This window comes from Sus scrofa, chromosome 6, assembly GCF_054392235.1.
Source record: "Sus scrofa isolate SSC_HxYL_T2T_F1_AM1 chromosome 6, Sscrofa_HxYL_maternal_Yorkshire_Landrace_v2.0, whole genome shotgun sequence".
NCBI lineage: Eukaryota > Metazoa > Chordata > Mammalia > Artiodactyla > Suidae > Sus > Sus scrofa.
In genome coordinates, this window is record NC_139388.1 from 36,371,261 (window position 1) to 36,385,612 (window position 14,352).

Consider the following 14,352-nt stretch of genomic DNA (forward strand, 5'->3'; position numbering starts at 1 on the left):
TTTCCTATCTTTCTTGTTCCAGTAGCAAAATTAAATGGTAGCAATACAAACTATTAATGCCTCAGAGCCTAAAAAACTGGGGGGATGGCACATTTCCAAAATAATAACTCATGTTCTGTGGTTCCATAGGATCGTTCTGAATTCAGCAACTGCAACAAACTTGCTTAATAAAACAGAAACTCACTAATATTTATTTGTTCAACAAATACTTATCAAGTACGTACTATGTATTAGGACCTGCCCTAGGTAATTTGCATAATGATTACAGGTTGGAAAGTGAGGGGAAGATGACAAAACTGGAGATTTTCTTCTTGAAATTGAATACATGCCATAAATATATGAAGCAGAGAGGATTCTGAAACTTCTCTCCCTTGGAAGAGTTTTTCTCTCAAAAACACAATGAACCTTACACCTGCTAGAATGGCTATTTTCAAAGAGATAAGAGATAAGTGTTAATGAGGATGTGGAGAAAAGAGAACTCTTGTGCAGTTCTCGTGGGAAAGTAAACTGGGGTAGCTGCTATGAACATAGTACGGAGGTTCCTTGAAAAAATAAATAGACCCATCATACGATCCATCAATTCCACCTCTGGTTATAGGACTTAAGGAAACAAAATCATAGTCTCAAAAAGGTATCTGTACCTCACGTTTATTGCAGCATTATTCACAGTAGCCAAGACATGGAAACAACCTAAATCTCCAGTGACGTATGATGTATTACAGATAAAGAAGAGATAGCGTAGGAAGTACCCTGGTGGCTGAGTGGGTTAAAGATCTGGCATTGTCACTGCTGTGGCTTGGGTTGCTGATGGAGTGCTGGTTTCATCCCTGGTCCCGGGATCAATGTCCGCATGCCACAGGTGTGGCCAAAAGAAAACGAAAAAGAAAGAGATAGACAATGGAATATTCCTCAACCATAAAAAGAAGGACATCCTGCCACTTGTGACAACGTGCATAGACCCTGAGGGCATTATGCTAAGTGAAATAAATCAGAGAAAAACAAATAATGTATGATCTCACTTACGTGTGGAATCTATCACAAACAAACAAAAAGCCAAACTCATATATAGAACAGATGGTTAGTTGCCAGAGGCGGGGGTGGGGGAGGAGGGCAAGTGAAATGAGTGAGGGCTGTCCAAAGGGACAAACTTGCAATTATAAAATACATTATTGGACATGTGACAGCATGCTGACGACAGCTAGGAACACTGTATTGCATATTTGAAAGTTGCTGAGAGAGTAGATTCTAAGGGTTCTTATCACCAGGGAGAAAAAAGTAACTATATGAGGTAATGGATGTTAACTAAACTAAAGAGTTAAGAACTATACTGGGTATTGGCCTTTTTAACAGGTCAAATGAGATCAATGGTGGGGAAATTTTCAAATCTCCACCAACTCCTCATATTAGACAAACGGACAGGCAAGAGACTAGTCCTGGTCTGGGGCCCTCCCTCCCTCCGACACTGATAGGACCCAAAACGCCTTCCCTTTGCTCCACCTGTCACCCTGTTACTTCGAGGACATGGACAGGAATGCTGGAGTCTTGTTTTTATTTTTACTTTCTTTCTTTTTTGGCCAACCCACTGCAGATGGAGTTCCCGGGCCAGGGATCAGATTTGAGCCAAAGCTGTGACCTAGGCTGCAGCTAGAACAAAGCCAGATACTTGACCCACTGTGCCAGGCCAGGGGATCAAACCTAAGTCTCACCACTCCAAAGACGCCGCCAATCCCACTGAGCCACAGCGGAACTCCAAGTCTTATTTTTAATATCACGCATATATTCAAAGCAAGATCCATTAGCAAGGAGTTCCTGCCATGGCTCAGCGGTAACAAATCCGACTAGTATTCATGAGGACGAGAGTTCGATCCCTGGCCTCGCTTAGTGGGTTAAGGATATGGCGTTGCTGTGAGCTGTGGTGTAGGTCACAGACACGGCCTGGGTCCCGAGTGGCTGTGGCTGTGGTGTAGGCTGGCAGCTGCAGCTCCAATTCAACCCCTAGTCTAGGAACTTCTATACACAGCAGGTACGGCCCTACAAAAAAAAAAAAAAAAAAAAAAAAAAAAATCCATTAGCAAGCAAACACTCAGGAATAGGGTTCTCTGAATTTTAAAAAAGATTTTTCCAATACACAGAGCTTTCAAGTAAAAAGCTATTGAAAACCATTTTATTCTAATTCTGATTTCATATCAAATTAAATCATGAGTGATGTTACAAAGCAATAACTGATCAGACCGCTTGTATGGAGGATGACAAGGACCACGTCAGCTCATTAGTTAGCAGTGTAATCTGCAAACTAATGCAACACCAATAGTGGAACATTCCCCCTTTTTTTGTTTTTTGTTTTTTTGCTGCACCCGCAGCATATAGACGTTCCCAGGCCAGGAATCAAATCTGAGTCACAGCTTCGACCTATGCCGCAGCTGTGGCCATGCCGGATCCTTAACCCACTGCACCACAGTGGGTACTCTGGAACATTGCCCCCCTTCACAAAAGGTAGGCATCATTGATACACTTCATACCAAAATAAATTCATAAAGCTTGTCTTCATATTTCAGTTAAAAATTCAAAATGATACAGGCTTCAAAGAAGATCCAAGAAACGCTTTGGATTTTTCTTCTTTTGCAAAATTCAAGGCAAACATGATTGTTTGGAAGTGTCTTCACTGCTCACGCACAACCACCTGAGACTGTGTTTCTACTCTTCCCCACTTCAGGTTTCCACTGGTTAAAACATGCTGGAAAGGTTTTAGTGAGCACTAGAAATGCCACACAGATCCCGGAGCTTAAAAAAGAGTTGCTGACCAGTTTTAGAGTTTTTATGAACTTCAAATTAATGTACACAATACAAGCATTAAAAATAGAACTTTCAGGAGTTCCTGTTATGGCACGGCAGGTTAAGAACCCGACTAGTATTCAAGAAAACATGGGTTTGATTCCTGGCCTCATGCAGTGGGTTAAGGATCCAGCCTTGCTATGAGCTGTGGTGCAGGTCACAGATGTGGCTTGGATCCTGTGTTGCTGCAGCTGTGGTGGAGGCCAGCAGCCACAGTGCCAATTCAAACCCTAACCTGGGAACTTTCACGTGCCCCAGGTGAGGCCCTAAAAAAAGGAAGAGACCAAAAAAAAAAAAAAAAGTGACTTTCAGAAATGCACACACTGAAAGGAAACCCACTACAATTATTCATCCCTGAACACTTTGGGTTAAGGACTGGTCTCTTTCAGTGGTTCAAGTAGTCAGTCTTTTCTCAACAGTTTCTTGATAAGCAACAAATCTTCTCAAATTCATCTTCACGTTGTCAAGAACACAGAGCTGATCTGGACTGTATTTAGCTCTCCCTTCTTTCCGTATCTGCCAAAAAAGAAAAACAAACAAACAAAAAACACACAAAAAACAAACAAATATGGTCTATGTTACTAATTACTATAAGAAAACATTTAATTTGAGGAGTTCCTGTCATGGCGCAGTGGTTAACGAATCCGACTAGGAACCATGAGGTTGCGGGTTCGGCCCCTGACCTTGCTCAGTGGGTTAACGATCCGGCGTTGCCGTGAGCTGTGGTGTAGGTTGCAGATACAGCTCGGATCCCGCGTTGCTGTGGCTCTGGCATAGGCCGGTGGCTACGGCTCCGATTAGACCCCTAGCCTGGGAACCTCCATATGCTGTGGGAGCAGCCCAATAAATAGCAAAAAGACAAAAAAAAAAAAAAAAAAAAAAAAAAAACATTTAATTTAATTTGAGGTGCGTTTATTTTCAGAATAACAGCTGCCAGAATTTGAAGAAACATTTCACTTCCAAGGTGATGGAACACAGTACCATAATAAAGGTAAATGAAGATTGTGCACCTTTTGTTTTTATTTTTGGCTGCACTTGCAGCATGCAGAAGTTCTTGGGCAAGAGATCAAACCCAAGCCACAGAAGTGACCTGAGCCACTACAGTGACAACACCAGATCCTTAAGCTGCTGAGCCACAATGGGAACTCCAGAAGCCTTGTTAAAAAGCAAGGGCTCACCTTGCACCAGTCAGAATGGCTACCATTAATAAGTCCACAAATAACAAATGCTGGAGAGGGTGTGGAGAAAAGGCAACCCTCCTACACTGTTAGTGGGAATGTAAATTGGTACAACCACTATGGAAAACAGTATGGAGGTACCTCAGAAAACTAAATATAGAACTACCATGTGATCCAGCAATTTCACTCTTGGGCATATATCCAGACAAAACTTCCCTTGAAAAAGACACATGCATCCCTGTGTTCACAACAGCCAAGACATGGAAACAACCTAAATATCCACCAACAGATGACACTGGATTGAATGGATTACGAAGATGTAGTTTATATACACAATGGAATACTACTCAGCCATAAAAAAGAACAAAATAATGCCATTTGCAGCAACATGGATGGAACTAGACTCTCATACTAAGTGAAGTCAGAAAGAGAAAAAAACCATATGACATCACTTATATCTGGAATCTAATATATGGCACAAATGAACCTTTCCATGGAAAAGAAAATCATGGACTTGGAGAACTGACTTTTGGTTGCCAAAAGGGAGGGGGAGAGAGTGGGATGGACTGTGAATCTGGGGTTAAAAGACGCAAACGATTGCCTTTGGAATGGATAAGCAATGAGTCCCTGCTGTATAGCACTGGGAACTATATCTAGTCACTTATGATGGAGCATGATAATGTGAGAAAAAGAATGTATATATGTATGTATGACTGAGTCACTGTGCTATACAGTAGAAAATTGACAGAACACTGTAAACCAGCTATAATGGGGAAAAAAAAAACATACCAAAAAAAAAAAAAAAACCCAAAAAAACCCAAGCGAGGGCTCAAATCAACTATAATGGAAAAAATAAGAATCATTAAAAACAAAAACAAAAGCAAAAACAAAAAACATAAGGGCTCTGTGGGCCCATCCTGAGTTTCTGATTTTCAGGTTTGGAGATGGCTTGAGAATTTCCATTTGTAACAAGTTACCAGGTGACGACACTGGTGCTGCTGATACCAGGCATTTTTGAGAATGGCTCTAGGGAAGTTTTTTAGTAAAATGCACTGTACTATGTTTAAGAGCAATTTGGGGCTAAATATATATTGAACAGCCTTTAATGCAACTGTAGCTTCATTCACAAAGAAGTATGAAAGCCACATGCTGTCACTCTGGCGGACAAAGAAATTTCATCAGGGCTTTAGAGCTTTGAAATAAAAAAAAAAATCAATCAGAATAACGGACGTTCCAGAGTTTGGGGTTATGTTCCTGGTTCAGAGTTTACATAACTACTCTCTAAGCATTCGCTTCTGCAGAGCTTAATGACTCGGAACTGCATCTGCTTTCCCTACAGCTTCGGGAAAAGGGGCTATTTTCTCCTTACCACGCAGACTCCTTTTTCAGAAGTTTAAAGGGCCTGTGACCTTTAAGAACAATGTAGACACCCTTCGTGTACGGGTATGGAAATGTCCCTAGGAGACAGTGTTAATAAGGAAAAGCACATAAAGTGAAGGACTGTGAGTACATCATGGTACCTTTTGGATAATAAAGGAGGAAAATACTAATTACATTTGTCTTTGCTTAGAGAAACACCATTCAATCCGGTTACCTATGAGGTAAGGAACAGGTGCTTAAAAAATAAATACCAGGGGATGGAGACAGAGTGGGGGACATGGGATAAGGTGGCCAAACGGTACACACATGCAGTTACAGCTGACCCCTGAACAATGCAAGGGGTAGGGGCGTCAACTCCCCACCCTCTAGTCAAAAATCCAAGTATAGGGGAGTTTCCGTCGTGGCTCAGCAGTTAATGAATCCACGAGGACTCAGTTCAATCCCTGGCCTCACTCAGTGGGTTATGGATCCGGCATTGCTGTGAGCTGTGGTGTAGGTCGAAGATGCGGCTTAGATCTGGTGTAGGTGGGCAGTTCTAGCTCCCATTCAATCCCTAGCCTGGGAACCTCTATATGCTGTGGGTGTGGCCCTAAAAGTGGAAGAAAAAAAAAAAATCCAAGTATAAGCTTACTACTGGCCACAGATTCTACCAACTGTGGATCATGCAGTACTGTAGTATGCACCATTGAAGAAAATCCACATAGTTAAACGGATCTGGACAGTTCAAACCCATGTTGCTCAAGGATCAACCATATAAAAGAAATGGGTCCTGGGGATATAATGTATCACAAGGTGGCTGTAGCTAATAACACTGTGTTATATATTTGAAAGTTATTAAGAGAGTAGGTCTTAAAAGTTTCCATTACAAAAAAAAAAAAAAATTTGTAACTAAGCTCATTGCTGTAATCATTTTGCAATATATACATGTATCAAACCATTATGTTGTACACCTAAAACTAACACGATGTTATACATCAATTAAATATGAAACAAAACCAAACTGCAAAACCCCAGTCAAACAAAACTACAGCCTTAAACAATCATAAACAATCATAAACTGGTCAATTTTTCCCCCTGAAGACTAAAGTCACCTGGTGGTGAAGCTTAAGTCAGTAAATGTGTGTCAGACACTATCGCTTCATTTTTTAGCTTTTTTTTTTTCCTTTGCTTTTTCCACAATTTCCTTTAAGTTCTTTGGCTGTTATTTCTAATTACTGAAGAATTTCACATTTGGGTCCAATGGCTTTTTTTAAAATACATTCTATTTTCCATCATGTTCTATCCCAGGAGACTGGATAGAGTTCCCTGTGCCGTACAGTGGGACCTCATTGCTTATCGATTCTAAATGTAATAGTGTGTATTTAGTAACCCCAAACTCCCCATCCGTCCCATTCCCTCCTCCCTCCCCCTTGGAACCAAAAATCTGTTGTGTGAGTCAGTTTCTGTTCTGTAGATAGGTCCATATTTTCGATTCCACATATAAGTATCACTACATTTTTTTTTCTTTCTTATTTTTAGGGCCATCCCTGCAGCATATGGAAGTTCCTGGGCTAGGGGTTGAATCAGAGCTGCAGCCGCTGGCCATGGCCACAGCCACAGCCACAGAAATGGGGGGATCCAAGCCAGGTGTGTGACCTACACCACAGCTCACGGCAATACCGGAAACTTAACCCACTGAGTGAAGTCAAGGATCAAACCCTCGTCCTCATGGATGCTAGTCAAGTACGTTACCGCTGAGCCATGAAGGGAACTCCCTCACTACATTTTTAAATCTAAGATGCTAAACCATTAAAATGTTAAAAAAAAATGGGAGTTGTTCAGTGAGTTGAGGATCTGGCATTGCCGTGAGCTGTGGTGTAGGTCACAGATGTGACGTGGATCCCGAATTGCTGTGGCTATGGGTGTGGCATAGGCTGGTGGCTACAGCTCTGATTCAACCCCTAGCCTGGGAACCTCCATATGCAGTGGGTGCAGCCCTAAAAAGACCAAAAAAAAGAAAAGAATTAAATTCTGCTTTAGAAGCTTGTTAGAGAAAAGAAATACGTACTGGAAAACGACACCAGAAAAAGCTAATCTTTCATTAATGCCTCTCTTCCCTTGATAAAGATTTAAAAGCAAAGGTTAAATCTATAATGTAAAAGCCAAAAATACAATTTGTTTTTTTTTAAGGGCCACACTCGAGGCATACGGACGTTCCCAGGCTAGGGGTTGAAACGGAGCTATAGCTGCTGGCCGATGCCACAGCCACAGCAATGCCACAGCCAATCTGTGCCTGCGACCCATATACCACAGCTGACAGCAACGCTGGATCCTTAACCCACTGAGCGAGGCCAGGGATGGAACCTGCTTCCTCCTGGATGCTAGTCAGGTTTGGTTCCTCTGAGCCACCAAGGGAACGCCCAGAAATATTTTTATTTCTTAAAATGAAATGGAGATTTAGATAAGAGGAGAATGGTGAATGTGTGGACATGGGATGCAAGGCTAGGTTTTTCAATTTTCTGGTTGCTTTCTCCCAACGGCCAAAACAGATTTTCAAAATTATTTTTTTGATTCAAAGTCAGCTTTGATGCTTCTGATGAAACCAGCCATCCACCCATCAATCAACAAAAAAAGAGCAAATGAAAGTAGCTCCCATTCTCTATTACAGACCGACCTGGAGCCTGCCCTTCTTTCAGAGCACCAAAGAGAAATCTTCCTAACAATGAAATCGGTATATAAAGCTTTACATGATATAAAATAAATTGAACGTGACTATGAAAGTGCTTTGCAGGTTGGGCTGTAGCGCTTACACGCAGCATGACTAAACCACCGCAGAAAGGGGAACCTGTCGACACCGTTTTGGCTCAAGTCACAGTGATTCGACAGAAAGGACGACGGAGCGCTGACTCAGCCCACAGGCACGGACCCGGAACGGAGGCTGGAGTGTGATTGGAATCACTGGGGTTGCACGGAGGGAAGCACACACACCCTCCTCCCACAGAAGGCTGAGGCTCAGCCTTTCTCCACAAAACCTACCCACCTTCATTTTGAAGACCGGCTGGAAGTCTTTCAGAGCAGCTAACAATCTAATTTGAACGGAGGCCCTTTCAGCTTCTTTACCATCTGCAAAGACATCGAAGAGGGCATCCAAAGCCTCTCCTGCTACGACGAGGGAGGGATCCTTGGTGGCAACCTCCAGCAGAAAGCACCCGATGGTCTGGAGACAACAAAACAGAGGTACTGTCCGACATTCCAAGTCAGCATCCGAGAAATAAGTACTAGCTCCAAATGTGGCAACAACTCAGGCATAGTGTTTTATATAAAACTGCTAGGGAAAAATTCAAACTTTTAAAAGACGCAAGACTTAACACATATTTATAAAAATACCGAGTATAAGCAAGATGAAATTAAAATCTTAGAGTTCATATTCCGACATAAAATGAATTAAGATCCATAAATGATATATGAGAGACTGATATTGGAAATGATTAAAATTTCCCTCTGTCTCCATCAAAAAGGCTTTTCTTTTCTTTCTTTCTTCTTTTACTTTTTAGAGCTGCACCTGTGGCATATGGGGTCAAACTGGAGCTGCAGCTACTGGCCTACACCATGGCTCACCACAATGCCAGATCCTTAACCCACTGAGTGAGGCCAGGATCGAACCCATATCCTCATGGACACTAGTCAGGTGTTTAACCCGATGAGCCACAACAGGAACTCCCAAGATGTGTATTTTCACCATAGATTCTTTCCTAATTTCCTATATGTTTTGCTATGTGTATGCATCATTTTTTCAAAATAAATTTCTTAAAAACATCAGTCACATTGTTATCTTCTTAGCAAGAAGTACCTTAATCAGTTTATTATCCATTAATCAGTAATCCACACTTGAGCAATTATTATTAGCACAATGAAGGGTAATTTTACTCTTACTGTCCTGTGAGTTGCTCTGCTGCATCCCTAGCAGAGGCATTTCTGAGCAACTGTGCTGAGCTGAAGCGCTGGAAGCAAACATGCTGAGTGAGTTCCTAGTGTGTTGGCATCACCAGAGTTGCTGCTTACAGTTTACGGGGTGGTCTTAGGACCAACTGTCTGGTGCTATGCAGAATGCATTTCAGCCTGGGGTGCCGAGAAAACTGGCTGGACTGTTCCTTCATCAGTAGGAGAGTATAACAGACACACAGTTTACACCACAGCAAAGGCAGAGGCATCATTTTTTTTTTTTTCTTTCTTCAGGCTAGGGGTCAAATTGGGGCTACAGCTGCAGGCCTATGCCACAGCCACAGTAATGAGGGATCTGAGCTGCTTCTGCGACCTACACCACAGCTCATGGCAATGCTGGATTACTGATCCACCAAGCAAAGCCAGGAATCAAGTCCGCCACCTCATGGTCACTAGTTGGATTCGTTTCCACTGTGCCACAATAGGAACTTCGAGGCAGAGGCATCTTTAACAATTCTGAACCTTGATCTCTAACTGAAGATCAATTTATTTTTGAAAAAGTATCTCCAGGGAGTTCCTGCTGTGGCTCAGTGGTAAGGCACCTGACTGGTATCCATGACGATTTGGGTTCAATCCCCGGCCTTGTTCAGTGGGTTAAGGATTCAGCATTGGGGTGAGTTGCAGTGTAGGTCGCAGACGCAGCCTGGATCCAGCATTACTGTGGCGGTGGCGTAGGCTAGAATGGACCCTTAGCAGGGGAACTTCCATATGCTGTGGGCCTAGCCCTTAAAAAAAAAAAAAAAAAAAAGTATCTCCAGGATAAAGTTAAATGGCAAAATTCCACTTGACTTTTCAAACAATTATCTGACCCATGGAGTTAGATCAAGCCAAAGGGAAAACTTTAATAACATGCCTGAGTAAGCACATTCTGATATGATTTCTTCTCATAAAGTCCACAGAGGTTTTTAAAAATCCCAGACCTGGATTTTTATATAGTTACCCTACTCCCATTTCTAGTGATTTAACAGTTCGGGGTAGACGCATGTTGTCTTACCTTCAGAGTGTCCAGTGTGCCATCTTCTTTGGCGAGGACGCTGCCGGTGATTCCCAAAATACTGACCATGTTTACTCGAACCCCGACATTGCTGCTCTGGATGCCCGCGGTGCAGAGCGTCATCAGCTGGTCAGGAGTCATGCACTGTTGGAAGAGAAGCGGGGTGGTATCGAGAGTGTGAGGCTCAACCAATTCCAAGAGCATGTGCTCAGGACTGACCGGAGTCCCTTTACAGGCAAATCTACCAGTGACACAAACACTCAGAGAAGTTCTAATCACTCCCCAGCACAGCTGGAAATTCTGAACTCGGACGAGGGCCTTGACATGAGGTGTCGTGTCATCACCACATTATCCATTACAGCAGTTAAGCCTGTAAGAAGGCCTTCGGTTCCTAGTCATCTTACTGAAAACTTTCATTCAGAGGCACACATAACAAGGAGATTCTAATTTCTTTCTTTCTTTCTCTTTTGCTTTTTAGGGCCACACCTGCAGCATAGGGAAGTTCCCAGGTTAGGGGCTGAATTGAAGCCACAGCTGCCGGCCACGGCCACAGCCACAGCCACTTGGGATCTGAGCCACATCTGCGACCTACACCACAGCTCACAGAAACACCAAATCCTTAACCCACTGAGCGAGGCCAGGGATCGAACCCGCACCCTCATGGATACTAGCCAGGTTCCTAATCCTCTGCAACACAACTGGAACTCCCTCTGATTTCTTTAATAACACTGACCATAAAAAATACTTTAAGAATGTACAAAGAACCATGCAGCGTGAATAAAAATGGGCTGACTCCATTATAAGAACTTACTCTGAAATGTGTGTGTTATGGTAAATGACTGAAGACTGTAAAACCCATTAAAGTTGAGAGGGCTTCCACCGTGGGGCGACAATTTTCATTTCAAGCTGATGTGAACACACAACGTAGATGCAGGTATCATGAGAGAGTGTGGATGTCACTTTTCATTTCATAGAAATTGAGGGTCAAAAGTTGTGTTCTTGAAAAACATTCTCAAGTGTACAAAGAAAAAAAAAATGAAAGTAAAGAGTATATATACATCAGAGGTCAAGAGCATAGACTCTATTTAACAGTAAGACGCCAGAGACTTCCTGTTAAACCTACAGCAGGACCAAGTCTGGGCAGCACTGCTGCAGAGGTGCAGCCGTGGGATGACTCAGGGAGGGAGGAAGACAAGCCTCAGGAGGAAAGGAAGCCTAAGAATTACAAAGCCAGGTTCCTGCGGAGAGCATCCGTGTGCATTCTGAAATCACCTAGAATCATGACAGACTGGTGAAGAGTAATGGAGCTGGACAGCAGGAATCTTCAAGGAATGAGAGGCGCCCCTGGGAATGGTGAGTGACTACCACCAAGCAAGGGTGTGGCTGGTGTTTGTCTGGTTACACGTTACTCAAAACTGGAGGGTTTTAGGGGAGTTCCAGTTGTGGCTCAACCCGACTAGTGTCCATGGGGATGTGGGTTTGATCCCTGGCCTCACTCAGTGGGTTAAGGATCTGGCATAGCCACAAGCTGCAGTGTAGGTCACAGACGAGGCTCGGATCCTGCGTTGCTGTAGCTTCAGTGTAGGCTGGCAGCTACAGCTCCAATTCGTCCCCTAGCCTTGGGACTTTCATATGCTGTAGGTGTAAAAAGAAAAAAACAAAAACAAAAAACTGGAGGATTTTAGAAAGGAAGGAGTGAGGACGGTTTAGACCTGTGGTTCTCAAACTTCAGTGAGCACAACAATCACGTGGAGAGCCTGTTAAAATGCAGACATCGCTGGGCCCCTCCCCAGAGTTTCTGCTTCAAGGACCACAGGCAAAGTCCTAGGATTTGTACTTTTATACAAAAGAGGGAAAAGACCATTGACCCGATATGGCAAAAGATAGGAAAAGTGAAAGAAACAGAAATGCAAAGACCCTTAAGACACATGAAAAGATATGGAATTCCTGATAATAAGGGGCATGCACACTAAAAGTGAGATATAATTTCTCACCCATTCAATCAGTAACAATCCAACATTCTAACAAGACAGTCATCTTTTTCTTTCTTTTTTTTTTTTTTTTTTTTTTTTGGCTTTTTAGGGCTGCACCCACAGTGCATGGAAGTTCCCAGGCTAGGGGTTGAAAATTCGGAGCTACAGATGCTGGTCTACACCACAGCCACAGCCACACAGAATCCAAGCCTCGACTGTGACCTACAGCACAGCTCATGGCAACACCAGATCCTTAACCCACTGAGTGAGGCCAGGGATCAAACTGGCATCTTCATGGATCCTAGCTGGGTTCATTAACTGCTGAGCCACAAAGGGAACTCCCTGACAACATGCTCTTCCGATGAGGCTTCGGCAGAACAGACATCCTCAAACACTGCAGGTGGAGATTCAAAGTGGCTCAGACTCAAAGGAGGGGGCGAGAGCAATACCTAGCAAAGCTGTGAATCCACCTGTTCACTGAGCCGGCAAGCCCACTTTCAGGAATTGGTCCCAAGGATGCAATGGCAAAAATGCGAAAGAACTTCTGGAAAAACGCTATTCACTGCAGTTCTATTTGTTACAGCAAAAAGCTGGAAACAGCTAGGATATCCATCAAAGCAGACAGGTTGAATAAATATAGACTATGTACTCAATGGAGGGATATGAAGCTGTAAAAAGAAATGAGAAGCATGTTTATATACTATGATGATTAATAAGGGAGAAAAGCAAAGTGCACAAGCACTACTTTTAAGGAAAGGAGTGAAATACAAACACACAGATATTTTGCCTAGATTTTCAAAAAAGACAACTGAATGATAAAGAAAAAATCAAAAAGGAGGATTACCAATGGCACAGAGGAAAGAATAGGGGCAAAGGGACAGACACTAGATCTTCCCCTCTCCATATATATATACATGTGTAAAATTGTTTTTGGGAGTTCCCGTCGTGGCGCGGTGGTTAACGAATCCGACTAGGAACCATGAGGTTGCGGGTTCGGTCCCTGCCCTTGCTCAGTGGGTTAACGATCCGGCGTTGCCGTGAGCTGTGGTGTAGGTTGCAGAGGCGGCTCGGATCCCGCGTTGCTGTGGCTCTGGCATAGGCCGGTGGCTACAGCTCCGATTCAACCCCTAGCCTGGGAACCTCCATATGCCGCGGGAGCGGCCCAAGAAATAGCAACAACAACAACAGCAACAACAACAACAAAAAATTGTACTATAAAAAAATAAAAATAAATAAATAACATTGTTTTTGTAAAATATACATAAAACCTACCATTTTAACCTTTTTTTTTTTTTCTTTTTTGGCAGACCTGTGGCATATGGAGCTCCCAGGCTAGGTATCAGAGCCAAGCCGCAGTTGCAACCTACACTGCAGCTTCATCTATGCCAGCACCTTTAACCCACTGGGCCAGGCCAGGGATTGAATCTGTTTTGCTATAACAAATAGAACTGCTGATCCCTTTTTGTGCCACAGTTTTAAAAAAATTCCCCTTTTTTTTTTGCTTTTTGTCTTTTTAGGGCTGCACCTGTAGCATACGAAGGTTCCCAGGGGAGGGGTCCAACTGGAGCCATAGCTGCCAGCCTATACCACGACCACTGCCACACCAGATCCAAGCCGCTTCTGCAATATACACCACAGCTCACAGCAACACTGGATCCTTAACCCACTGAGCGAGGCCAGGGATCGAACCCAAAACCTCATGGTTCCTAGTCGGATTCGTTTCTGCTGCACCACGATGGGAACTCCAAAAACTCCATTTTTTAACCATTTTTAAAGTACAGTTCAAAAAAATAAAATACAAGAAAAAAATAGTTCAGTGGCAGTAAGTACATCCCCACTGTTGCACAACCAATATTACCAGCATCCATCTCCAGAACTTTTTCATCACCCCATACTGTACCCATTAAACACTGTCTCCCTACTCCCCCCTTACCCCAGTGTGGTAGGCACTGTTGTCCTTCTGTGCCTATGAATTTAACTAGTCTAGGTCCCTCATAAGAGGATACAGGCAGTA

The 14,352-nt window shown here is 43.1% G+C and overlaps 1 protein-coding gene across 11 annotated transcripts in view; it reads right to left on the reverse strand.

Annotated features, from left to right (window-relative positions):
- Window positions 1-2,135: 2,135 nt before the first annotated feature.
- HEATR3 (HEAT repeat containing 3) overlaps window positions 2,136-14,352 on the reverse strand; it is a 51,084-nt gene continuing 38,867 nt past the window's right edge. For 3 of the 11 annotated variants that reach the window (XM_021094219.2, XM_084960334.1, XM_084960333.1), the window contains 3 exons: window positions 10,366-10,509; window positions 8,410-8,586; window positions 2,136-3,348 (listed from right to left, as the gene is read on the reverse strand). In XM_021094219.2, coding sequence (XP_020949878.1) covers window positions 3,226-3,348; window positions 8,410-8,586; window positions 10,366-10,509 — 444 coding nt within the window. In that variant the 3' untranslated portion in view covers window positions 2,136-3,225. Of the gene's footprint in view, window positions 3,553-5,269; window positions 5,834-6,531; window positions 7,037-7,121; window positions 8,587-10,365; window positions 10,883-14,352 lie in introns of those variants that run through there. The other 8 variants (XR_014805927.1, XR_014805926.1, XR_014805932.1 and 5 more) reach the window with 8 other exon arrangements.